This window comes from Macaca mulatta, chromosome 6 (assembly GCF_049350105.2).
Source record: "Macaca mulatta isolate MMU2019108-1 chromosome 6, T2T-MMU8v2.0, whole genome shotgun sequence".
NCBI lineage: Eukaryota > Metazoa > Chordata > Mammalia > Primates > Cercopithecidae > Macaca > Macaca mulatta.
Window position 1 is genome coordinate 82,484,617 of NC_133411.1, and position 27,735 is coordinate 82,512,351.

At 41.2% G+C, this 27,735-nt stretch overlaps 1 protein-coding gene across 2 annotated transcripts in view; it reads left to right on the forward strand.

Annotated features, from left to right (window-relative positions):
- SV2C (synaptic vesicle glycoprotein 2C) overlaps positions 1-27,735 on the forward strand; it is a 275,773-nt gene that overhangs the window by 42,735 nt on the left and 205,303 nt on the right. For both annotated transcript variants that reach the window (XM_015140296.3, XM_001105846.5), the window contains exon 2: positions 4,310-4,985. In XM_015140296.3, the coding sequence (XP_014995782.2) occupies positions 4,406-4,985 (580 nt within the window). In that variant the 5' untranslated portion in view covers positions 4,310-4,405. The remainder of the gene's footprint in view (positions 1-4,309; positions 4,986-27,735) is intronic.

Genomic DNA, 27,735 nt, shown 5'->3' on the forward strand with positions numbered 1-27,735 from the left:
GGAGCAAAAAAAAAAAAAAAAAATGTGTTTTACCAGAGTAATGCTTATGTGTATATTCTTTGTATTTTACGTATTTGTGCAAAATATCATGCACAATGATCGTGCATGTCATTGACTATATCAGATTCACTTTGCTGTGAACATTGTTTGGTTTAACAGCCACTTCTATAAAGGCTGTTTTTAATCGGCTATGTATCCTGCAGCTTAGCATGATGAGTAGGGGATCTAAACAGATATTTATCAAGGCTTATTACAGGAGATACTGTTAATGCCCTGGGTCCCTGGACCCCTTTTATCATCCTGTGCTCTCCTCACCTGGCTTCAGTGTGCCTTTGCTTTCCTTGGCCAGCACCTGTGGCTCTTCAGAGGACTGCCCTCAGGCTACTGGAACTGCCTTGCCTTTTGGTGCAGAGAACAGGAAGCTCCTACATTTCATCATTGCCCCCAGGAGCCCTCAGCCAATAGTTGGCATGGGGTTATGAAAACTCAGCACCTTTGCCTGAGTGGGGAAAACTTCCTAGGCATAATTTGTACTCCAGAGTTCCTCCTGAAGCTTGCTCCAAGGTACAATACCTAAAATTGCAGCCCTGCTTCCATCGCCCTCTCCCCACCCTGCTCCCTGACTCCCTTACTCTTTAATAATAAGTGATTTGCAGCTGACTCCTTATGGCTAGGTCTGTTCCTGGGGAAACTGAATTGAAACCACTGAATATGTGTCAGATTCTGTCCTAAAACTGGTGTAAACAACTCATTTAATCCTCACAACACTGGAAGGTGGTCATTATTACCCTTATTTCGTGGAGAAGGAAACTGACTTGAGTAAGCATCATGTACTTAATCAGAGGCTGTTAGAGTTTCATTGCTTTGCCTACTTTCCTGCTGTCCTGGCCCACTGATGTCTTATTTAACAGGGTTACATTATTTTTTGAAGTACAGCCACTATCCTAGGGTAGTTTATTGGAACAAACAAGACCACATTTTAAAATTATTACCCATATAAAGCTCATCACTGATTAAAGGCCTCACAGCAATTCTCTTTACTTCAGGATGTAAAAGACAATTTAGAGAAGCACGTATAAAACCATTCTAGTGTAGGAAAAAAAGTTACTGAAATACTGAAATGACTAGGAAGAAGGCCACCTCATTTAATAAGACCTCAGTGAGACCACTGTGTGAGGCAGATGAACATAAGGGGTAAGTAAGGCTTTGGGGTCAGACACATCTGAGCTTGAGTCCAGCATCTCCTCTAACAAGCTTTGTGACTTTGGGCTATTTAATCTCTCTAAGCCTTAATTTTTTCATCTGTAAAATGGAGGACTATAATATCTATTTTGTAGGATTGAAGTAAAGATTAAATAAGAGAATAAAAGGATGTACAGGAAGTTTTTAGCACAATGCCTCACACATAGTAAGCACCAAATCAAGGTGCTTTGTTTTGTTTTTCATTGAAACAAAGTCCGACACATATTATGTGGTGAAACTCCGTAATTTATTCGAGAAATAAAAGTAAACATGGATGATACTATAAACAGCTGCTCGTGGACCTACTTATAGGCCACACCTGGTGTGTAAGCCCCACCCTTGAGAATTGCTGCTTTAATTCAAGCATGACCTTCCCATGTAGATATTAATCTGCCATTTTCCTGGCAATATCTGGAATGAGCCAAGCTTTTTCCTTTTTTCCATTTACCAGAGGGAGATAATAGCCATAGAATTATAACTCTGCCCCTGAATCATCTGCCCCCAGCCAATCATCCTGCACATATTCCAAGATGGCTTTCTAAAGATAGTACAAACTTGGGGTTTGGGTTTAACTCTGTATTTTGAAATCATTGTAGATTCACATGTAGTTGTAAGGAATAATTCAGAGAGACCCCTATACCCTTCACCAGCTTACCCCAAAGGCGATATCTGCAAACATCTCATTTTATATAGCATTTTTGAATAAGTGTTCACATTTCCCGTCTATGAAAGAGCAAAGAAAAATCTTCTTTGCTTTAGTAAGACTACAAACTAAAGAACAAGCCTCTTCCCTCAAGAAACTTACTTGAGCTTCGACTTGGGGGATGAGAAATCTTGAGAGACAAAAAAAGAACCTATATGTGCACATTGCTTTGTTCTGTCCCAGAATTAAAACAAAGATTTCTGTAAGAATTTTTTCAAAATTGGAATATTTAATTGTAAAATTTTTATTTTATTTTATTTCTCATTGCTCAAGTGTTTAGATTACTTAGGGGGTTAGAATTGTCCACTTTTCCAGTCATAACCATGACATTGAAGATATCATACCTCTTGCCTCTTACAGAGGTGGCTCCTATACAAGGACCTCTTTAGGGATGAAAGCCCTGTAAAGCATGTGGTAAGGATACCTGTGGCTGAGGACAAAAGCAAAAAAGCCATACGCAGTCAGTTGATGTACAATTTCTTAGAAACAGCTATGGCAGAAGCTTTCCATTATGAAAGGCATTGGGGTGGTGCCGTAGGGTTGTTCAGACTCTGCTTTCAATGAAGCGGTCTTTGGAGCTCACTTAATGGTGTTTCTGGGGCTGATTGTGTACAGGAAGCAGCTGATGTGTAGTGTCTGATATGATCATCCGTTCGATGGATAGGATTGCAGTTTATTTTATTTATAGTGAGAAATATTCTGATTGTCTGTTAATTTTTAAAGTAGGGAATGTCTCTCAATTCCATCATTGTCCTCCCTGCCCCTTTTCCCTGACTTCTTGAGTTTCTGAGCATCCCATCCTCAGCCTCCTTTGTTACGACCTTTCCATTTTTTCTTACTGTTCTCATGGATTCTCCCATCACTCTCTTCCTCCCTTTCTTTTCCTCTCAGTTTTTTTTTTTTTTAAAAAGGGAAGACAAACAGAAAAATCGTTTACTAAAACATTTGGTTGTAAACCTTGCAATCATATGTTTATTTTAATTTCATTTTATCATCTTCCAAAACACAGGTCTGTGAGAGTCATACTCCTGTTTTGCCTACTGGGCATTTGTAGGTATTCAGTGGGAATGAAGCAAGGTCCATTTATAAACAAACATCTGTTTGTCTTTATTGCTGGGTTTGATTGTGGCATTTGGATGAGTAGTTAAATGTATGTTAGTAATAGCCACTTTAAATATTTTAAACTAGGTACAAAATGAAAAAGTAGAAATGGCGATTATATAAATCAATGTTTGGAATGCTGCCGTAGCTTAAGGCTTGGGGAGTTAATGATGGGGGAGAAATACTTTTTTAACCTCCGTATCATCTGTGTACAAGGATGAACCTGACGATGACTCACATGAGCCACCAGAAGAGGCAGCTGAGTGGACAAATGGAAAAAAAGTTACCAAGAGGTCAGCCTGAATTTAAGGAACCAAGGCATGAGGGGGCTATCAGTGAAAAAGAAAACCAAATAACAGGTCATGGAAGGTCCAGACTTTACTACCAAAACAGCAGCTAACCAGAGTGGCAGTTGGAGGAGGTGGGAGGGAGGGAGAGAGAGAGTGTGTGTGTTTGTACTGGGTATCCAGAAATGAAGAAAATAGAAGTGGGGTTGTGGAGGTACATGGCGTGGAGCTTACCTGTCCCTGATGGCCTGGGGGTAGTTTCTGAAAGGGCAGACTCCTCCCACCAAATAAGTCATATGTTCTAATTCAATATCAAATGCATCTGTAAAATCATTTGATGAACTGTGACGATCCCATGGATATGACACTATTCTAGGGGAATATACTCCTTGTCTGTTTGGGGTGCCATGTGAGTCTCTGTTAAAATTTGTTGGAAGGAAATACAATGTTAAGAAGGGGGGAAATCCAATTTTACAAACATAGCTATAGTTTGATAGTAATTGTATGTGGGGCTGCTTGCTTTTCAATGTGAGGAAATAGGCCCAGTAGGATTCTTCTAATATTCTGGTTTTGCCTTTGCAATATTTGTTTGTGTCTGTGAGCAATACTGTTTTTCTCAATCAAGGTATATGCTTATAGCAATTTCAAAATGTGTTCGGTGTACTTTTAAAGATGCAAAATGCTCTGTTTTATTCTCAGGGGAATTCCTGTGTACTGTTACCCTGGGGATAGAATTCCTTAAAACAAAACAATAATGATAGCAGCAAAAACCCTAAATACTCCAAGTGACGTTCACACTTAAGCAGAGAAGCAGCATAGAGTGTACATGTGTATACAGTGAGATCAAAAAAAAAAAAAAAGGAAAAACTAATTTTGTGTTGTAGTTTGTGGGGCAATGAAAAGAGGCCAAGAAATAGATGGAAGAAAAATATATGGAAAGGAATAATGAATATCTCCTCTGTTTCTTCTTTCGCAGTTCTGTTTTGAACCCAAAGTGGATGATGCCGTCAGAGCGGAACCACTGAGGCTGTGAAAAATTCCCATCTTCTCTTTGGCCATCAGTCGAGAAAAGATGGAAGACTCTTACAAGGATAGGACTTCACTGATGAAGGGTGCCAAGGACATTGCCAGAGAGGTGAAGAAACAGACAGTAAAGAAGGTGAATCAAGCCGTGGACCGAGCCCAGGATGAATACACCCAGAGGTCTTACAGTCGGTTCCAAGATGAAGAAGACGATGATGATTACTACCCGGCTGGAGAAACCTATAATGGGGAGGCCAACGATGATGAAGGCTCAAGTGAAGCCACTGAGGGCCATGATGAAGATGATGAGATCTATGAGGGGGAGTATCAGGGCATCCCCAGTATGAACCAAGCAAAGGACGGCATCGTGTCAGTGGGGCAGCCCAAGGGCGATGAGTACAAGGACCGGCAGGAGCTGGAATCAGAAAGAAGAGCTGACGAGGAAGAGCTAGCTCAGCAGTATGAGCTGATAATCCAAGAATGCGGTCATGGTCGTTTTCAATGGGCCCTTTTCTTCGTCCTGGGCATGGCTCTTATGGCAGATGGTGTAGAGGTGTTTGTCGTTGGCTTCGTGTTACCCAGTGCTGAGACAGACCTCTGCATCCCAAATTCAGGATCTGGATGGCTAGGTGAGTGTGTGGTATCCGTGAGACCAACTCTGAAACTGGCTTATTTGTTAAGCACAGTTATCAGCATAGAGAATAAATGCTTTTCATCTAGAGCACTGCATTTTTTTCTAACAAATTTTTTATTACAAAAAATTTTAAGCATACAAAAGAATCAAAATAATTGTATAGTGAACACCTGTGTATACCTACCACCTAGGTTCTATAGTTAACATTTACTATATTTTCTTTATCATCCATCCATCAACCCAATTTATTTTTATGCATTTCAAAGTAAGTTATAGTATGTTTTAACTTATATTTTTGTCATAGTTGCATTGATTTCTCCTTTATTAAATTCCAAAGCTACTCTCTTGGAAGTTAGTAATGCTGTTATATTTAACACTTTTCTAAATACAGAGATTAGTTCTGTAAAACTCTGACAAATGTGATTTCAAATGTCAAATTTTATGTGTAATACAGTAGTTTATTTTAGGAACTTGATAACTTTAATTTTTTCTATTATCTATGTGTATGTTTGCTTAGATTTTCAACTAGCCTTATTCGTATAATTTTCTATAGGTGATTTTTAAATCTTTTTCAAGGTGTGTAACTTTGTGTCCAAACTAGAAAAACTTCTTTATATTATTTTAAATCATATAAGTATTTAAATGTGTGTGTTAATAATATAACCTCTCTATAAAATATCTATACAGCAGATTTGTTTTTTTTTTTTTTGAGACGGAGTCTCACGCTGTTGCCCAGGCTGGAGTGCAGTGGCGCGATCTCGGCTCACTGCAAGCTCCGCCTCCCAGGTTCCCGCCATTCTCCTGCCTCAGCCTCCTGAGTAGCTGGGACTACAGGCGCCCGCCACCGCGCCCGGCTAATTTTTTGTATTTTTAGTAGAGACGGGGTTTCACAGTGGTCTCGATCTCCTGACCTTGTGATCCGCCCGCCTCGGCCTCCCAAAGTGCTGGGATTACAGGCTTGAGCCACCGCGCCCGGCCAGCAGATTTGATTTTTGTTTTGAAGTTACCATGCACTCAGGTTTATATTTTTACAAAACACTCTCTGAGTTTGTGCAAGGGAAAATAAGTAGGCAAGAAGCAAGCACGCAGTGAAATATCCTCCCAGCAGTTTAAGGATCCACAGCAAACACTTGGTATATAAAATCAGGAGGATTTCCAAACTGTTTTTGCAAATCCTGCCTCAGAAAACACGTTTATGTGCATATTAAATCTTTATGTGTTTCAGAGTCTGTGAAAGAAAGTAAGAATACTTTGTATCTACATTTCCAAGGGACTTCTTTAAATCTTCAAAAACAAAAGTATACAATTCTTTTTGTGGAAACCTAGTAACTTTATTAAGTAATGTTGTTGTCATTGATGCTGAGAAATTTTCTGAGTGATTAAAATTAAATGCCATATCCTAACTTGCTCTATGACAACACAAGAGAGATAATCATGAATGAGAAAACGATATACATCTTTTTATTCGTTTAACACTTGTTTCTTTTATATGACCCACTCCTAGTATTCGTTTCTTTATGCTTAGCTAAAAGAAATGGATCCATGAAAGTAGATTGTGTAGGTTGAAGGGGTGGGAGTCAGGAGCATATTTTGCATATTTTGCTGGTACACTCATTTGTGTGTTCCACTATCAAATGCAGACATCACCACGCTTCAGAGGAGGGTCCTTGGTCATTCATCAAATTGATCATCTCAGCAGATTGATTTTGTATCTAGCACTGTATTGCATTTTTGTTTTTTTTCTTTTGGTGAGCAAGTGTATACAACTGTAAGCCTAGACATCAAAATATGTATTGAGATTTTGCTAAAGAAATATATCAGCAGAATGTGTAAAGAAGATAGACCCTTAGAAATATACCCACATAAATATTTAATAATTGCCAGCTTAAATTTAGAATAAAAATATTTTAATATTATGATCCTACCGTTTATACTGGAAATACTGCAGAAAAATCTAAGCCCAATTTGCCCTGTGCCTTTATCTTCCTGGTGCTGTGTGAAAGCACAGTATGACATATGGTTCTCTTATCAAACCATCCTCCAAACCCAGAAACCCTGGTGATGTTACCTACCCCCGGGTGGCATTTAGAAGTGTAGATAATGCTGCAGAACAATTGGAGCACAGATATTCTCATCTGCCCATAAATGTTGCCTGCTTTAGTGAATTAAAAATGTGTCCCCAGGAGTGTATAGTTTCACTCAGTGTTGTGAGTCCCCAACAGGAGCATTTTAATGCTTTCATAACTGTGCCTTCCAGACTTGCATTTCAATTATTTTGCCATTGTGTTTTCACTCATAATTGCATTCTAACAGAGTCTTTCTAGACAAGCATTTAAATTGTTTTGCCATTTCCATTTCATCAAATAATAGCTTTGTAATATAATTACCACACTAAGTCATAGCAATAGGATCAAAATGCAAGAAAGCAGGATGCATGACCCATGTTTGGTGGCATTTTGAGGATATAGATTTGCAAAATAATTTCTCATTTGCTACTAAGCATTGTGTCATTTTCCTCAAGGAAGACCAGGAACAAAAATATAACCCAATTTATGTTTTAATTATTTGGGAGATTGAGCCTCTCTTTGTGTTTGCTAAAAGATTGACTTAAAGGTATCTAAGGGCAGCCAGTGTGTGTATATCTGTGTGTGTGGTCTGTGTGTATATATGACATTGTTAATTGGGCCAGAATAAGTTAGAGTAAATATTTAATTATCTAATGATCTGCTCTTTGGAAGAACAAGGGCAGTCACTTTAAGATAATCTGTTCTCTATTGCCAAAGTCTATTTATTGAGCACTTACTGTGTGTAAAGCACAGTATTGTCACAAGGATAATAGGACAAAAGAGAGAGACAAGGTTTCTCTATCCAAGGAAGTTATAGTCTAGTATGGAGAAATAACAAATGGGTAGATTGCCAGTCTAGATACCAAGTATCAGCAGCCATAAGACAAGTGTAAATAAAGAGACTTCAAGCAGGGAGAACATGTTACAGGGTAAAGCCCTGACTAAAGCAGTGGAGAGAAGAAATGGATTTCAGAGCTACTCCAGAAGTAGAGTCAGCAAGGATTTGCTCATTGATTAGCTTAGAGTGGGGAGGAAAGGACCAATTAATGAAAGAACGGCAGTTCGTTGAATTAGGTAAGGCAGAATATAGATTTTAGCAGGAGGGAGAAAGATGAAAATGTTTAGTTTGAGACCCTCTCATTTTGAGGTCATTGGGGACAATCAAAGAGGAGTGCCAATGGGCTATTCCCCATTCGAGCTGAAATGCCCAGAGATTTGGAAGCCATGTTGTTTAAGACAACATTGCCAATGACCTTAATGCGGGAGAGAATGGTTTCCTGCTGAATACTATTTATGGGGCTGGTGGTGGAGGAGGAATCATTAAGGAGATAGAGGAGAGGCCAGAGAAAGGAGCAGCCAGGAGAAAGGGGAGGTCTGGAACTTGCTGGAAGAAGGAAGGGATGTATAGCTTTCAGGTGCCACAGTCTTGCAGTAGAGGCTGGCAATTAAGAGTTATTGGCTGCTGCAAACAGCTCTTAAGATGAACACAGTGAGCACAATGAACACAATGAGCCAGACTAGGAAGTTTTTAAGCCTTCATACTGAATGAAGTGAAAATGTGTCCTCCAGATTTCCAGCCCCTGGTCATAAGGTGGGGTTTTCCAGGACATCAGGCCTTCTCCCTTCCCATTTGCTGTGGCTTAGAGTGGATGCTGTGGAAGTGGGCCTTCTGGCTTAGCTCCTGTCCAGTGGTTGTTGAGGGGGGCAAGTATGGTTCTAAGATTACCCCAGGCAGGAAAGATGTGCAACCATTTTCAGCTCAGCCCTACCCTGACTCTAGCCCATTAGAGCAGAACAAGCAGCATGCTGGCACCTCTTCCCTTGCATCGGAGGGGCTGGCCTCCCGCTCACTGGCTTATTTTCTCCTAAGACCCAGCCAGTGAAGCAGAGAAAATGATCATTATTGGTTCAACTGCTTTATTGCTGAGGGTTACAAAGATGAGCGATATTTAAGAACTAAAATATTATCACAGCCAGGTGTTGACTAATACAAAATAGATGCAAAGCAACATATTCTAACCCAAAATGTGCTTTTATAACTAAACCTGAACATAGTGAAACATCCTGTGTTTCTTTTATCCTTTTCAAGGCAAATATCAACTGCTACCCGTAATACCCATATGCATTGGTAGTTTTCAGGACAGGAGTTTTAGCAGCGTAACAGAGGCAAGGCCAGATTGCTTTGGGAAGAAACATGAATGTTGTTCAGAAAAATGGAGACAGCAAGAACATTTCATTTGATAAGCATTAATTGAGTACCAACTCTGAGCCAGGTACCTGGCAAGGTACATTGAGAGGATATTCTGATTAGTATGTTGTGACCTTGTCATTCAGGAACTTTATTTATTTATTTATATTTATTTATTTATTTATTTATTAACAATGTGACAGATACACTTGTGATACATTTTAGTGCTTTATGTGTTTTGCTTTTTCTATGACAAAGATACTGGATAAAATGCTGTAGGATTTCAGAGGAGGGAACTACCAGGTTTGCCTTTGGGAACTGATGAAAACTCATCTAGGAATTGACATTTAAACAGGGTTTTGAACCGTGGCACATGTATACCAATGTCACAAACCTTCACATTCTGCACATGTATCCCAGAACTTAAAGTAAAAAATATAAACAGAGTTTTGAGAGCTGGATGAGAATTTACCAGGCAGATAAGAGGAAGGATGGCACTTCAGGAGGATGTTATAATTGCCCAATAGCCTGGACTTGGTAGGCCATCATGTGAACTTATGTGTGGTAGGGGTAGTAGTGTTGGAGCTGACAGATCACATTGTGGATATGTTGTGAAGACCTTAATGCCAAGATGGGGGTTTGGACTATCATTAAATCATTAGACCTGTGTTTTAGAAAGCTTCCTCTCGCAGCAGTGTGGGGAGATAGTTAGATGGGAGAGAGACTTAAAATGTCAAATAGGGCCGGGCGCGGTGGCTCAAGCCTGTAATCCCAGCACTTTGGGAGGCCGAGACGGGCGGATCACGAGGTCAGGAGATCAAGACCATCCTGGCTAACACGGTGAAACCCCATCTCTACTAAAAAATACAAAAAAAAAAAACTAGCCGGGCGAGGTGGCAGGCGCCTGTAGTCCCAGCTACTCGGGAGGCTGAGGCAGGAGAATGGTGTAAACTTGGGCGGCGGAGCTTGCAGTGAGCTGAGATCCGGCCACTGCACTCCAGCTTGGGCGACAGAGCGAGACTCCGTCTCAAAAAAAAAAAAAAAAAAAAAAAATGTCAAATAGACTTTAAGCCACTTACTCGTGTGACCATTTGCAAGTAATTTAAATTTCTCTGTGCCTCAGTTTTCATAGCTGTATGTTGGCAATAAGAATACCCAATTAGATTGGGATGATTGAATGAGATAATGTATAACTCTTAGCAAAGCATTGATTATATAGCAAACACTAATAAATGATAGCTGCTATAATAATTAATAGAGGTGTGAATATCAGTTAGGAGGCAAATGCAATAGCCCAGGCAAAACATGATGAAATCCCAAACTGTATCAGTTAATAGGGTGAGCAAGGCATCAAAATTGGAAGCATTTCTGGAAGATTAATGGAAAAATTTGCTGAATGAGAAAGATAAGCAGGTAGTTGAGGATGATAGCCAAGGGATTGGGCAGGTACAGGGGAGGCAGAGCAGATGAGGAGGCTGGTGAAGTTCATTTTGGAGGGTGTTAATCTGGTAGGTAGAAAAGGTCAGGACCAGAATGGCAGATGTGAGATTCTGAAAAGGGAGGTTTAACCAGAGAACACAGCTAAACAGGAGGCGGACAATGACTGATGAAGGTATCAGATAGCTTAGCATGGGGTTAGAGAGTCTTTTGGCCCCAAAATAACTAACAGCCAGTAGTAAATTCCTCTGCATAATGCTTTTAGATTTTTTAATTTTTTAAAAAGAAAAATCTTATTACAATCCTCTTAAAAGCTCCTGTTTCCCTTCAGAACCAGTGGCCATGTTTAAAATTTGGTCTATGTGCTCCTCTAGACATGCCAATTAGATGTGCTTGTTCTGCAGAGCCCTCTTTGGAGTGGGAGTGGGGAGGTGTTGACGGGACCTCCTCTGGCATCCCTTCCCTCTGCTTCATCAGAGAAGACTCAGATTCATCCATTTAGGTGAGGAAAGGATTCCATAGCTAAACAACAAAAAATTTTAACATCTTAGCTGGAATATCAGTGACTTGAGCTGTCACACTGGTGTTACAGGTTCAGTGTTTGATGAAGTGGTGTTATGAAGCAGCCAGGATGTGTGGGGCATAGCTCAAGGCCCTGAAAGAAAGATTAAGATGAATAAGGTTTGGCTCCTATTACCAGGGGGAATCATAATATTTCCCAGCTTTTGTTTCCTTAGTGATGTAGGCAAACCCTGTCATTTTAAAGGTGAAGATAGGAGACCCAGAGAACTCAGTTGACTTGCCTGATCTGTAGCTGTGTATTAGCTGAGGCAAACTCTGGAACACATATACCAACTCTTAGTCCTGTGTTCCTTTCCAGTTCCCTCACATTTTCATTTAAAGCCCTTTCAGTGGGGATAACCCAGAGAAGAACACAAGGCTTTCCATTCTTGGTGAAAATACAGCACTCCGCTATGTCAAGCAAGATAAAGGTGATCTGGAAATTCCCTTTTTGCTTGTGAAGTGCAACAAAGTAATCACCTGTTGAACTCGTACATTTTTATCTGCTTTTCAAAAACCTTAATAGAAGATATCACCTGTTTTTTGTAATTATAAACAGTACATAATGGCAAATATATGATCACAAATGAGAAATTTGATTGCCTCAGAGAATTAAATCAGCCCATAGTGCAAAGTCATCTTAAAGAGGCAGAGTGGCAGAAAAAATAAAGAAAGGGAATGTCAGCCTCATGGGAACCAAGGATTTTGTCTGTTGTTCCCTACTGTATCCTCTTGCCCAGATCAGTGTGTGGTACATAATAGGATCTCAACAAATATTTGTTGAATGAATGAATGACAGTCTCTGAGATCTTTAGCACTTTGAGAACTAACTGAAAATATGAACATATCTAAAGTAAGCATGTATTATTTTGGGCTGGGCATGGCGGCTCATTCCTGTAATCCCAGCACTTTGGGAGGATGAGGCGGGTGGATCACGAGGTCAGGAGATGGAAACCATCCTGGCTAACATGGTGAAACCCTGTCTCTACTAAAAATGCAAAAAAATTAGCCGGGTGTGGTGGCAGGCGCCTATAGTCCCAGCTATTCGGGAGGCTGAGGCAGGAGAATGATTTGAACCCAGGAGGCAGAGTTTGCAGTGAGCCGAGATCGCGCCACTGAACTCCAGTCTGGGCAATAGAGTGAGACTCTGTCTCAAAAAAAAAAAAAAAAAAAAAAAAAGTATTATTTTGAATTGAAACTCAGTAGAGGAGGAATAGCAAAGAGAAAGTCATAGATGCAGATGTTGGCAGTACCCTTCCAAATAGTGCTCAGGGTTGAGGTGCCCTGATCTAAAGATTTAGTCTATCTATCTAGGGGCCACATGTATCTCTATTGTAGGGAAAGATGCATTATGCATCCTTGGCCTGGAATTTGTGAAGACCTGAATACTGTAGCTAAGACCTCTCATTCTCATTCCATGTTCCAAAGCAACTTGAGGATTTCAAATTCAGCTTTCTCTAGAGCTTGCCCATCAGAAATATGCTGGCCAAAGAATGCCAGTTTTCTCGGGAGTCCTGTTTTTCATTTTAATTGGCCAACTGGCATTCTATTTTTTTCTGTCAGTCGTGGTGAGGTTGACCATTGGGAGTCTGCTTCTAAGCGATAGATCTGTCCTTAGTGTGCTGACATATCGGGTTTCTGAACATATAAGACTGAGGTCCAAACCAGTCTTGCATCCTGGGAGGCCTACTTGGTGTTCACCTAGTTTCCTGGAGAAATAGTCCATCTTCATAGATACTAGGTTTTCTTTCAAACATCTGCAATATTAGCTAGAGTAAATTGGTATATTGGATGAAAACAGCTAGACCAATAACACCAAAGCATTAAAAAGACAATACTTTTACATATAACTGGAACTTTACTTGACTTTTTTCCATTTTTAGGAGCTCTTGAAAGTTTTTTAAATATTTCTAAATAATTCTAGAATAAATATAGATATTTACAAATTTGGGATATATTTTTGGATAGAAATGGAGTAGTTGTTTTTGTTTTACTGAAAACTTTCCTATCAACTGTACCAAGTCAGACTACTCGGCATTCTTATATCTTCCATTGGTAGCTAGAATGTTCACTCAACCAAAATTTATTGAGCATCTACTATGTGACAAGCACTGTTTAGAAATAAATTACAGAAAATTTCTCTGGTAGACCTTGAACATGTTTTCAGCTTCTCTTTCTATAGTTTTTACTTGGATGCTGGAATTCCTTGAAATATACAGAATTCATTCCCCCCATGCCCCTTTGCTTTGTTTGACACTTCTAGAAAGAAAGCGTAGTTTCTTTGAGAGAAGAGCTGGATAGATATGGCCCGAACCCTTATTCCTTTAGGGATTAACAAAAGAAGAAATATTCTGTTGGAATTTCTAGCTGCTTTATTGAGAGATAGCTGGGTCTGAAAACAATCTCAAGTTTCTGAGATTTCCCTTTGCTAGTTTCATAGACTCTTGTTTTCCGCTAGACTGCAGGTAGAGTGCAGTGATTGGCTCACAGTGCGTGAACCAATCTTTTTCAAGTGTGTCTAACCCCTGCTCGGTGTTGCCGGGTAGACCAGCATATCCAAGCTGATGACAAAGAGGGACGCAGAGTTTTTCCTCTTGTAGCTTTATTCCAAATTTTTTATGATTTGGCATCTGAGTGTGGCCTAAATGTTAAGACCCATTGTTTTTTTCCCCTAAAAACGTACACTGCAGACTTTAGGATCAGCAGCTCTATACCCTGCCTGATCTCTTTGTCCTCAGCATCTATGTGGGTATCTCTCATGGAACTTTATTCTTTGTTGTGTATGCACCCTCTGTCTCTGTTTAGCCTCTCAGGCATCACAGTGATCCTAATTGGAATTAAAAAGTTATTGGCTCATAGAGCACATCCTGTCTACCAACACTAGCAAAATCTTATTTGGATTCATTATTGCAAAATTGGAAAAGAAGATTCAATAATTTATCACCATTATGGTCCTGGATCTTATTTCCTCTTGCCTTTCAAATTCTCCTGGGAGGAGAGAGGCTTCTGACATTCAAGTGGAGGTGGACCAAGCAGCCTGAAAAGACTCCTCCATCCAAGGAGTCAGATTCACTCTCACAGGACAGGAAATGAACAGAAACTCCCTGCCTCATTCCTGAAATTTGCCAATAAATAGCATGCTAAGACGGTGAAAGTTTGATAGGAAAATATCCGTCTGCCACCCTGAGGGTCACTGAGCGTCTTCCATAATATGGCTCTGAACCTGAAGGCAGATTTCTTTATTCCTGCACTCTGAATTATTGTATCCCTATATCCTAGAACACTCTAGGATGAGGATTCTGATAGGAATCCTCACTAACACTGAGAGCACTGGTCTCACATACATTAATCCAGTCTGAGACTCTATCTAAAGTCACTGGAGAACTTGCTGATGTATTTTCAGGTTGGAGAACGTGTTCATGTGGACTTCACTTTAAATAAGGCAATTGAAGCCAGGCATGGTGTCTCACACCTATAATCCCACCACTTTGGGAGGCCAAGGCGGGTGGATCACTTGAGGTCAGAAGTTCAAGACCAGCCTGGCCAACATGGTGAAACCCTGTCTTTACTAAAAATACAAAAATTAGTTGGGCGTGGTGGTACGTGCCTGTAGTCCCAGCTACTCAGGAGGCTGAGGCAGGAGAATGGCTTGAACCTGGGAGGTGGAGGCTGCAGTGAGCCAAGATCACGCCACTGCACTCCAGCCTGGGTGACAGAGCGAGAGTCCATCTCAAAAAAAAAAAAGTAAAATTTAAAATATTTAAAAATTAAAAATAAATAAGGTGGTTGAATTGTTAATTATCTAACAATTGGATCAAGTCAAATACAAATAATATAGACTCATAGGTTTGATTTCAGATTATCAATATGCAGTTGCACCTTTTCATGTGAAATCTAACATCTAAGTATTCTCACACAAACAAGAACAAGGGCCTTTAAATGGCCTGAGCTTCCTGCTGAACACTTCAGTGTTAGAAACTATTCATCACATTCATCTTCATCAATTAGTCTGATAAATTACTGATTAAGTATTTCTAACACACATATTTGCAAACCAATATTTTTACCCTAAATTTAGGAATTTCTTTTTGGCCTGTAAGATTGTGAAAGAAAAAGTAAAAGAAGTAAATGAGTGTAGTTCTTACCTTCAATTTCAAAATTGAGGTCTCTAATCAAATTGAAAACGATGAGGAAACAATGAGTTTTTCCAATTAAAATTTTTTATACAGTGAGGAGTTTGCTTAAAAATAGAATTTAATGATCTTTACATTATTTTCACATCTCTCTGTCTTGATCCTGTTTAATGTGCTTATAATCGTAACTGCAATTATGTAAATACAGGTTAGTTCATCTTTGCTACCTTCACTTTATTTCACACAAAGATTTTGGAGAATCGATACAGTGTGTTGTGGGCACTAGTGAGTGTATGGCCATTCGTAATTCACTGTTCTGGTACCTTGCTTAGCCATCTGTTACTCAGCATTTGAATGTATCCAGTTCTTTGCTTATTATATGAAAATAATGCTCCAATTAATGTCATTATTAAAATTACTCTTTTGTTTGGGACATTTAGTTGATATGTTTTCCCCAAAGCAGAAATGAAAGTTACTAATGAGTATATGATATTTTAATTTCTTTTTAAAAAACATTAACGTAAGTAATACTGGAAGAAGAAAATAATATGACAAATATTCAATAATGTTGGAATGCCAGACAACATAGGCCCAGGGAATAGTCGAGGCTGAGTAGGAAGTCCTTTGCATATTCTCCAAATATGGTATCTCTTCAACTTTTTCTTTTTTTTTTTTTTTTGAGACGGAGTCTTGCTCTGTTGCCAGGCTAGAGTGCAGTGGCGCAATCTCGGCTCACTGCAACGTTTGACTCCCTGGTTCAAGTGATTCTCCTTCCTCAACCTCCCAAGTAACTGGGATTACAGGCACCTGCCACCATGCCTGGCTAATTTTTGTATTTTTAGTAGAAACGGGGTTTCACCATGTGGCCAGGATGGTCTTGATATCCTGACCTCATGATCCACCCGCCTCGGTCTCCCAAAGTGCTGGGATTACAGGTGTGAGCCACCGTGCCCAGCTGGCCTGTTCAATTTTTTCTTAAGGAAATTGGTGGCAATGATGATAATGAAAAGGCATTAGTGTGCCCAGGGGAAAACATTAGTGGTCAGATGATGAGACACAGAGAGAGGATAAGGGGTGCCCCGTCTTAGGTACTTACCCTCCAAACAATGAAGTAGCCCCTAATCCCTTACCCCAGAAATCAGTTCATTCTCCCATGTCCAACTCTATGTTAGCATTTCTCAACAGGAGCCCTAGTAACAGCGACAGGTCTGTGCTGTGTGGTACTGTCTCACACATTGCAGGATGTTTACTAGCCGTGACCTCTGCCCACAAAATGTAAGCAGTGCTTCCCAGGCATTGCTTAAAACATGTGCCTTATCACACTCCAGACAAGGCCTCTCAAATACATATTTCTACCTGACCCCAGGAAGCAATAAGATCCACGGCTCAGGCTCTAGCGGTGGCATTACCACAACAGCAGTGGACCCTGGAATTCAGTGTGGGGGAAACAGAAGAATTGTTTCTTGTTCTGGCTTTCTGCCCTCCTGGTAGTGGTTCTACATCTTCTAGGATTGCGGTTTTAACATCGAGGATCTTCTACTGATCTTGACAATGGTCTTGAATTTTTTCCTAACTAATATGTGTTGGAAAACCAAGCCGGTCAGCAACTGAGCCATTCTGGGTGTTGTAGAGCTTAGAGTGATTTAGTGCTCACAGAATAAAACACCCTAAATTTGAAGAAGAGAAAAACTGAAGTCAAATAAGGAGGAAATGACTCACATAGAGGCACATGCCATTACCAGTGAGGTAGGAATAAAAACTTCGTGTGCCTAATTTTCAGACTGGGATTTTCTTTATCCAAAAAGTGCATAATCTCAGTTGGTGGTGGAGGTTACGCAACAGTGTGAATGTTCTCAGCTTCACGTCATAGTAAGATGATACATTTTATGTTCTGTGTGTTTTATACAATTTTTAAAAATGCAGTGTTCCTGTGCACTTAGGAATGAAAAGCTATTTATCAATATTGGAATATTGCTTATTTCTGCCATAAAATTATTTTTTCACTGTAAAGACCGAGCCTGGAAACAGTGAAGCTGACAGCTGAGAAACTGCCGAAAACCCTAATAAAAACACTTTCCAGAGCCAACTCACACTGTGGGGCTGCCATGGACAATTGTGCAGGTTGTGACCTGCACAAAAGGACCTGGACTTGTGGAAGGGGTGGGGTTGGAATCCAACCCTTTTACTCACCAAGCCATTCATCTCGGTTTAGGGCTGCTTTTACATATCTGGAGGAAAGGATGATCTTTGCTAATTTCTCTTCCTTGAGGGAGCTCCTTTTCGTAATTCATCCACCCGGATGAATCCGCCTTTTCCCAATTCATGTAGAAGTGTCTTCTGTGCCAGGAGGCTCTGCTACTTGATGATCAACTTTAGGTAGTGGGGAACCTGAGGAGACACAAAAGGAGAAGGGATATAAGAAACCATGATCTTACCCTTCCAAGAACTGAAGGCAGACACAGAATATTCAGAAGATGAGAACCGTTCAAAGGGAAAACATAACTAAAGTGCAAATATAATTCAGTCAACATTCACATAAGCAGTTACAGTTGTGGATTTTAAGTATAGTCAGATTAATAAGAGGGTTTTTGTTTGTTTGTTTTTTAGCAAATCGTGTCTAATTAGCTTAAAATATTTGGGAAATGCTGAGAAATGAGGGAATTTTGAGTTTATAAGTACACTGCATGCTAATGACTCAGAATAACAGAATTGGAGAGAATGGACCGTCTTCTCTTGCCGAGGCCCAGGCCCGAGAGAAGAGCTCATGCAGAGCAGAACTAAGCTACAGTCACCAGGGATTTTGTGGGAAAGATTACCTCCATACTGGGAGGGGCCCACGCAATTTGCATCACCGTAGCTCCCCTCTCCAGGAGTTCCTGGGAGAGCATTTCTGTTTAGGTACATAGCAGAGGAGCAAGCTCCTAGAGTGGAAGTTAAAGGGGCTGCTTAATGTTCGGTGTGTACTTTGTGAGGTTAGGGAGGTAGGATGTTAAAGTCAGATGCTGCTCTACTTAGTATGGGATGTCAATAAGGTACTTACTTCAAAGTAGGTACTGGAGCGTACCTTTCTTCTAAGAGACTAAGATTTTGTTGTTGTTCTTCAGAGAAGCATTTGTGGAATATTTCTGTAGTACTTAAGTGGCCAAAGATCAATACACAAAATAAATGACAGTCCTGGTGGCTTTTAATATTTAAATTTAGATAATTATGATGTCCAAAGAGAAGAGAAAGAGATGCTTTAAGTCATTACCAAAAATATCTTAGTCCTTGAGAGGGATTTGCTGAACCAAGGCGAGAACGAAGTCTGTGTGTCCCCTTTTCTGCAAAGAAGCTGACGCCACATGATACAAAGGCCTGCCCTTAACCCAGTTAATATGAACATGACATGGCACCAAAGAGGGGAGAGAATTGACAGGGAGAGTCCCAGTTTTAAGCTCCCAAGCAAGATCTTTGAGTGGGGGTGGGAGGGGTCCTTTTGCCCTTTCCTAATGACTAAATGAAACCAAATCTACTGAAGAGGCCCCTCCTCTCCTCCTGGGAGATGGTGGTGCCATTGTCAAAATAGGTGGGACACATTTGGGAGAGATTTGGGGAACACAGTTTGACCTTCACATTTAAGAATCCAGTTTACTCCTGTGGCCTTGTTTGCACTCTCCTCCCATCACTCATATAATAATAATTATATGTCCTTGCCTTCTGTAAGCTCATTTCAGTTGGTGTAGCAAAGATACTTCTACCACACACACACAAATTCTTCTCTTAGGGGTTCATGTGGAAACGAAAACACAATGTGTTCCACTCCACGTGAAAAGCAAGGCTGCTGTCTCTGCAGCACACTGCTTCCTGACAAGGACCCAGCTAAGTGTCATGAAGCTACTCACCTGGAGGTGGCATCAGCATCTCCTGCCTCTTAAGTCAACCAGGGAAAGCATGGACGAGAGCAGCCGTGTGGGTATTACAGGAAAGGTCCTGATCCAGATCCCTAGAGAGGGTTCTTGGATGTCGCACAAGAAAGAATTCAGGGTGACTCCACAGTAAAAGCAAGTTTATTAAGAAAGTAAAGGAATGAAAGCAGAGCTACTCCATGGACCAGCCCCCGAGGGCTGCTTGTTGCCCATTTTTATGGTTATTTCTGGATGCTATGCTAAACAAGGGGTGGATTATTCATGCGTCCCCTTTCTAGACCATAGAGGGTGACTTTCTGATGTTGCCATGGCATTTGTAAACTGTCACGGCACGGGTGGGAGTGTAGCAATGAGAACGACCAGAGGTCACTCTCGTCACCATCTTGGTTTTGGTGGCTTTTGGCCAGCTTCTTTACTGCAACCTGTTTTATCAGCAAGGTATTTATGGCCTGTATTTTGTATGAATCTCCTATCTTATCCTGTTACTTAGAATGCCTTAACTGCCTGGGAATGCAGCTCAGTAGGTCTCAGCCTCAGCTCCTATTCAACACAGAGTTGCTCTGGTTCAAGTGCCTCTGACATGGGGGCTAATGACATCAGAACTGGAAAGAAAGATGATAAAGGAACCAGATTAAAAAAAAAAAAAAAAAAAAAAGCAAAACAAAACAAGGATACCAAATGGAAAATAAACAAAAAACAGTTTTAAAAAGAAAAAAAATTAAGTGCTGACACATGCCACAATATGGATGAACCTGGAAAACATGATATTATACCAGACACAAAGGGACAAATATTGTCTATGAATTATCTAGAATAGGCAAACTCATGGAGATGGGGAGTGGATGAGAATTACCAGGGACTCTTATAGAATTACCCAGGGCTCCGTCCAAGGGAGAGGGGAATGGGAAGGTACAATGCGTACAGCTATAGGTTTGTGGTGATGAAGAAGTTTTGGGCATAGGTAATGGTGATGGTTGACAACAATGTGAATGTAATCAATACCATTGAATTGTATACTAAAAATAATTAAAATGGAAATTTTTTTGCTACATAAATTTTAACACAATACAAAAAGAAAAAGTTGGAAAGAAGTCCTTTTGGAGGTGAGTGGGTGCTCCTAGTCAGAGATAGGGAGGGTCCACTCTTTTCCTGTGTTTGAAGAGATCCTGGGACTGGCGGTGTGTATATGTAGAGGTAGATATGTCCTGACAGGATGGCCTTATCACAGGAATCAGGATTCATATGTGGTCCCAATTCTGTGTCTGTGCCAGCTGTTCCTGTAGCTTTCTTCCTTAGGGGTCCAGAGCACTTCAGCATGGAGTTTGCCATAATGGCTTCTCATCTGTCTGGATTGCTGAATTCCTGTCTAGCTTCCTGGGCAATTTGAGAGTAGAGGGTGGGACTTGGCTGTGGCCAAATTAGGCTACTTGGAAATCAGAGGGGAACAAGTATGCAACCTAAAACATTCTGTAGGTCATTTGTAGTTCACCTGCAGTCAGATAAAATCATTAGATTAAAAAATGTGACTTCATTTATGTAACTTTTTTGACAAGATACTTATTTTAGGTAAATGCAGCTTACCTCTACAAGAACCAAAGCTCTTTTTGCTTAAGCTTATTTTTTAAATGGAAATCAAACATGTTGTATATGCTCTTTTTGAAATGTATCATATATAATTTAAATGCATCCTGATGATTCAGGGTATCTATTTTTGTTTTTTATGTAATACATTTTTTTCCTATACACCTTTCTGTCATGCTGTTATTGCTATCATTTTAACTGCCCCTAATTCATTCCTTGATGTTTCTGTGCTGTGGTTTAGGATGCTAAATAAAGAGACTAGTTAAGAATTATATATTAAATAAGAGCAAATAGCTATGGAGTCATTGCTTGACTTTACAACTGGGCTTTGGGCCAGATATGTGGGGTGTCCAGAAACCAAGTTCAAGGTTCTGGAAGAGTGGGCTAAGGACACTGGAAATTTGGCTTTTGATATGTCACTATATATCTTTTTCTTCAAATCTCAAATAACTCTCTGCAAATAGGGTCAGTGCTCAACTGTGCACCAGTTAGAAAAGTCAAGTAGTTGGCTTAAATTATTTTTATGTGTCTGGCCAGGGTATAAATAGTTTAATAGTTTAGAATTAATACAAAATAGATTTAAGATTTTAAAATTTTAACTCCCTTATTCTTTGTGACATGGTCACTGGCCATGACTATTCCTTTCATCCTCTGGGCTTCCTTTTTCTCTCTCTCTCTTTAGAGACAGGATTTCACTCTGTTGCCCAAGCTGGAGTACAGTGGTGCAATCACTGCTCACTGTAGCCTCAATCTCCTGGCCTCAAGTAATTCTCCCACCTCTGCCTCCTAAGTATCTGGGACTATAGGTGCACACCACCATGTCTGGCTAATTTTTTTAAAATTTTTTGTAGAGTCAGAGTTTCACTATGTTGCCCAGGCTGGTCTTGAACTCCTGGGCTCAAACAATCCTCCTACCTTGGCTTCTCAAAGTGCTGAGATTACAGGCGTGAGCCACTGCATCTGGCCTCTGGCCTCCCTTTCTAATGGGTCTTGTGATAGAGACTTTTGTCCCCACAGCCTACTTGCCATTGTTGTTCTGACCATCCCTGGGAGAAAGTGGGTGGAGGCTTTGGGTCACATCTAGTCTTGGCTAGTTAGTATATAGATCGATTTAAACGTCTTTGATTGGCATTCAGAACTGCACAATTTGAGCCTATTTTTCCAGTCTTAATCTGCCACTCACTCTCCTCCCCCAAGATATTCTGAGGTCAGGGGTAGTTAGGGTTGCCAGATGCTTATTATTAAAAAATTGTTTGCTGCTGATCTGAAATTCAAATGTAACTGGGCAACCCTACCACTAGTGTTGATGACCACAGGAGGGAGGAGAGATTAGAGTTTGGTTCTTGCCTTCTGTATGCCAGGCATGGCCATATCAGTCATATTAATTTCATTATCTCATTTAATCAGAATCACATCCAATCCCAGACCTTCTGAATCAGTGCTGGGCATGGAGCCTGGGAACCTGTGTATGTCTTATGAGCATTCCAAGTGATTCCTATTCAAAGGGAGTTACAGAAACACCATGACCTAGACCACTGCCCCCCAGACATCATGTGGACGCAGGTCACCTGAGGTTTGAGCTGAAGTGCAGGTTTCGATACTGCAGACCTGGAGTGGGGCCTCAGGTTCCGCATGCCAACCACCTCCCACGAGATGCTGAGGCTGCTGGTTGCAAACCCCACTTGGAGTCGTGCTGTCCTGAGCCTCCCAGCCAAGAAGCAGCACCCCCAGCTGTTATGATAATGAAGATTATAAATGATACTATCTTTTTAAATAATCAGAGGTGGGGATATAAGTGGAAGTATTTGTCTTATTCACCAATATACAGTAACATCTATGTATGAAGGGTGAAGTTTTTTGTGCCATTTTTGAGGAAACTTTTTCTTTTTTCCAAAAAGTAAATGTCGTATCCACAGCTGAGAGATGCACATTTTTTTCTCCACTAAGTGGATATTGGCTTATTTATGCTGGTCTGTCTTTCTTATACACGGTAGGGAGACATCTGTCCCTAATCACATTTACAGCTTCAGATCTCAGAATGGACTCCAGATGTGCAGGGCACAGTGTGACTTGGCTTTGTGGAAATAGTTTCTCAGTGCCAGAGTCACGGTGATAAAGTTATAATGTGACTCCTTCAGTTTTCTTCCCCTCCTAGCTGCATGAAATTAAATGGTTTTATTGAGAGTAGCTTAGTTTACTCAGCAGAATCTAGTTAGATCTAGTTAGATATTTAAGGTACAACTGTGTCAAAGAACTGACAGAAAATCGAAAGAGTTAACCCAACTGCTCAAAAGGACAAAAGAAAGTCCTGCTGCAGAATCACTTTAGCCATAAACATACACACCCAAATGAAGGCAAATTTTGTAGGTGACAGGTGGTTAGCTTCTCAGTGCCCTTTATCTGTTGATTTAATATCTATCTATTTTTCTTTTTTTTTGGTTTGAGATGGAGTGTTGCTCTGTCAACAGGCTGGCCACAACCTGCAACCTCTGCCTCTTGGGTTCAAGTGATCCTCCTGCCTCAGCCTCCCAAGTAGCTGAGACTACAGGTGTGTGTCACCGCGCCCCGCTAATTTTTGTATTTTTAGTAGAGATGGCGTTTCATCATTTTGGCCAGGATGGTCTCGATCTCTTGACCTCATGATCTGCCTGCCTCGGCCTCCCAAAGTGCTAGGATTACAGGCACAAGCCACCGTGCCCGGCCTCTATTTATTTTTCTAATATGTAGTTATGAGATGAGCAGAGGTTAGACTGGAGATGTCTTTGTGGAATATCACCTTTCAAAATTCAGCTGTTCTCACACAGAAAGCACACAAGCAGCAGCCCATCTGTTCATCTGTTTATTCATCAAAATCTTTTTTTTTTTTTTTTTTTTTGAGACCAGGTGTCACTCTGTTGCCCAGGCTGGAGTGCAGTGGCACAATGACGGCTCACTGCAGTTTTGACCTCCCAGGCTCAGGTGATCCTCCCACCTCAGCCTCCTGAGTAGCTGGGACCACAGATGTGCACCACCATGCCTGGCTAATTTTTTTATTTTTATTTTTGTGGAGATGGGGGCCTCCCTTTGTTGCCCACGTTGGTCTTGAACTCCTGGCCTCAAGTGATCCTCCCACCTCAGACTCACAAAGTGTTGGAATGACAGGCTTGAAACATGGCATTCATCAAATTCTTACCTACTCAATGCAAGCCACTGCAATCTGTTGTGTGGCAAATACAAAGACCAACCAGATACAAACTGTCTGCAAAAGACACTTGTCATCAGAATGATAGAAGAAGCAGAGGACTGAGAGATTCATTCTGTTTGAAGGAGGAGTGGATTTTAAAAAAGCTTTCAGGAGACTGTGGTATTTGAGCCAGGCTTCAAGTTGTGGATAGAATTTGGACTTGCAGAGATGGAGCTGGGTAAATGGTGTTTCTGAAAGACAGAACAAACTGAGCAAAGGCACGAAGGCATGGAAATCCTGGATAAAGTATCATGAATATATTACAGTTCCAGTTTGTCAAAGTGGAGCATGCTTACAGGGAAGCAATTGGAAATGTGGGTGGGACCTACCTGTTGTTGGAGAGCTTGAAATGAATTTATTTTGGTGCCAGTGGGGAGTGGTTGATGCGTGAGCAGCAGAAGAGTGACATGGTGAAATGTCATTTGGGAGACTGCTGTGTGTGGAATGGATTGGACAGGCACAAACTTCAGACGGAAATCAGCTGAGACACATCTGAAATAGTCTAGCCTTCAGGTGATGAGGGCCTGGCTGTGGGTGATGGAAGGGAGAAGGTGTTTGTGGGCAAATTCCTAAACCTTAACAACCATGAGCTATGGGTGCGGGGAGGAGGGCCATGTCATATGGTACTGGGACCTCCAGCCCAGGTGTTATGCCATAATACGAGATTAGAGTTCTGAGGTTGGCGAGGAGGTGGGAGAGCCCACGTGTAGGAAGGAAGATGCATTTGGTTATTGTGAACTGTAAGAGCAAGAATTGAGTGTGTCTTCTTCACATAGTGCCCTTAGCAGAGCCTGGGTGGCAAGTGGTGCCCAGTGAATCTTTGTTGAGGTTGAGATGCCAGCCAGGCTGCTAAGAGGAAGCTGTCCGGGAAGGCAGTTGGAAATGGCTCCTGGGGCTTCATGGGAAATCTAGCCCTAGAGATGGAAATTTGGGCAATCTTGGAATAGTGGTGTAACAGAGCCCTCAGGAAAGAAAGCTGCAGACAGAGCTACAGTGATGCCTTAGCGGGCAAGAGAAGTCCCAAAATACACATGTAACAAACCTGCACGTCGTGCACGTGTACCCTAGAACTTAAAGTATCATAATAATTTAAAAATAAATAAATAAATAAGTGGTTTGAATGTCAGGAAAGTCTCAGTTGCCTGCAGGCCAAGAACAAAAAGGATTTCAGGAAGGAGCAAGTGGGCACAACAGATAACTGCTTCTGAGGGGACAGGACTGAGAAAAGGACACGGGCAGTGGCCATGAGAAAGCTGTTCTGGAGGGTGGTAGGGACAGATGTCAGATGAACTGCTCAATTTGGTTTTCATGTAGATTTTTAAAGGGAAGGAAACAAATCGGTGTTTAAAAATTGCTTACAAGGTACTTTGATATATTTTTTAGATAATACTTCTAATAACACAAGTATACTATAGACTAGAGCAGCTGAAAAAATACTAGTCATCATCTGCAAGGGAAAATTTCCATCTTTGCAGCCATTTGGGTCATTAAGTGCCAGTAATCACATCCAGGGTATGTATATATAGGAGATACATTGGCAAAATAGGAGAGGACTGGGTCAACTGCTGCTATCTCATTTTATTTATTTTTCCAAATTGAAAACTGTGTCAGTTACAATAAAATGAACTTTGCTGAAATGTTAACATGTAGGTAGTCAAATAGCAATTATAATGTGGTACAGAATTGCCCAGGGCGGGGGTGTGGTGGGAAGACAGCTACCAGTTGATCACTCCCTCCTTTGGTTTGAGCTGACTAAAGTCAGAGGATCCTCTAACACTGCACACTACAACTTTGCCCTGTGGGTTTCTGCTGGATCAGTAAAGAATTCTCCTGCCCCCCAGCCCCTCTCAACACTGGGCACACTACCCTTATGAGGTAGGATGTAGGCAGTTATGTGGATGATATCAATGTGATGTTTATCCCTGTAGACTGGTATTGCACATCACATGGTGTGTTGGATCACGGATCATATTTTCTCTGCCAAAAGGCAGTGAATTATTACCCCAGAGACATCACTATTTCCTCCTTAAAGACAGATAAATTATACAGCTACTATATCGGAGTAGCACACCCTGGATGGATCACTCTGAAGCCTGAAGCCCAGGGGAGAACCCGGGAAAGGCTAGGGCACTGCCAAATTCTCTCCAGCCTGGGAAGGCTGCTTCCTCCAAACCCTCTGGGGCATCTTGAGCTGCTCCTGTTTGGTAGGGACCCCAAGCTCTTTCCCCAGCTCACAGGCTGAAAGGAGTTCCTAGGAATAGCCTCTCTCCCTGAGCTTCCTCTCATCTTAGTGAAGTGACTTGAGTTTGGAGAGAACTAAGTTGGGAGGCTGAGCCCAATAAAATGTTGACCACCCCACCCTTCCTGATATTGTACCATCCTTTGGCCTTGGCAGCTCAGCACCCTTCTGATGTCTCTCGGCTCTCCTATTGTTCCTTCTGTAGTCTTCTCTCTGCCTCCTGAAGAGGGACTTCCCAAGAGTTGGCCCTTGGTGCTTCGTTGTCTGTCTGTGTTTTGTGACTCAAATTGCCTTTCTTTACTTAGTCATCCAGCAACCACTTATTTCATGTCTACCTTTGTTACAGGTTTCAGACTAGGTGGTGGAGTTGCAAAGTCATGATCCCTGCTCCTGAGAGCTTACAGGCCAGAGAGGGACACAGACATATAACAGACTAGGACACCTAATTTTTACAGATGCTATACCAAGGAGATTCAAAAGAAGGAATGGTTAGTGCTCTCAGAGGGCAAGGACAGGACCAGAAAGATTTAACAGAGGCAACCTTAGACTTTTCTGATGATTTCCAGGCTTGTGGCTTCAAATGTTTTGTTAGATATTCCCATTAGGTTGTGCAGAAAGAAGCACAGAATGGACAGAGGCTTGGACGCAGAGCCGGACTTGAATCCTAGATCTGTCGGTTAGGAGCTTACCACTCTGGAACAAGGAAACAGATAATATTCTTTATCTTGCAGATTGAAAAATACAGTGATCATTACTTTTCCAGAGCTTCTCATCCTCAGTTCCTAATCTAGAGGTGTTAGCATGCAGACAAGAAGCAGAGTAGACTGTCAGAGACTCATCAGTGACCTGTTAGTAGTCATGGACTACAAGGTAAAGAAAGCATGGACCACAGAGTCTGTTACCTTAGAGAGGTGCTGTCAGGATTGGTGACAATGTACAAAAAGCATCTAGTACCAGAACAGTACTAATCAATACATCTCCCACTCATTGTCAACCTGCTGCCAGAAAGCCAAGTGACTCACCCTCCAAAAATGCCCTGTTCCCTCCTTTTTCTTCCACAGCTGTCAGTGCTAATGGTGTCCTCCAGGATTACTCAGGTTTAGTATCTGCCTTCTCTGTCTTTTGCTCCCTTCATATTCCCTTGCCTTCTCTTTCTGTTAATGTATACAACCAGTGATGGCCTGATTTGAATGTAAGGGAAGATGATGACCACTGGGGTCACTGGGAGCCACAGATTTAAGAGCTCTTAAGCATTCATTGTTTGAAATAGATTTTCCCGAGAGGAAATCTGTGCATTTATTCAGTGAGGATAGAATCAGTAGGTGGTATCCAGCATCTGTCTCCAAGCTTATCCTGAGTGCTACCCTTCATCACACTCCAGACCACACAGAGCTGCATGAATAGCAGAATTT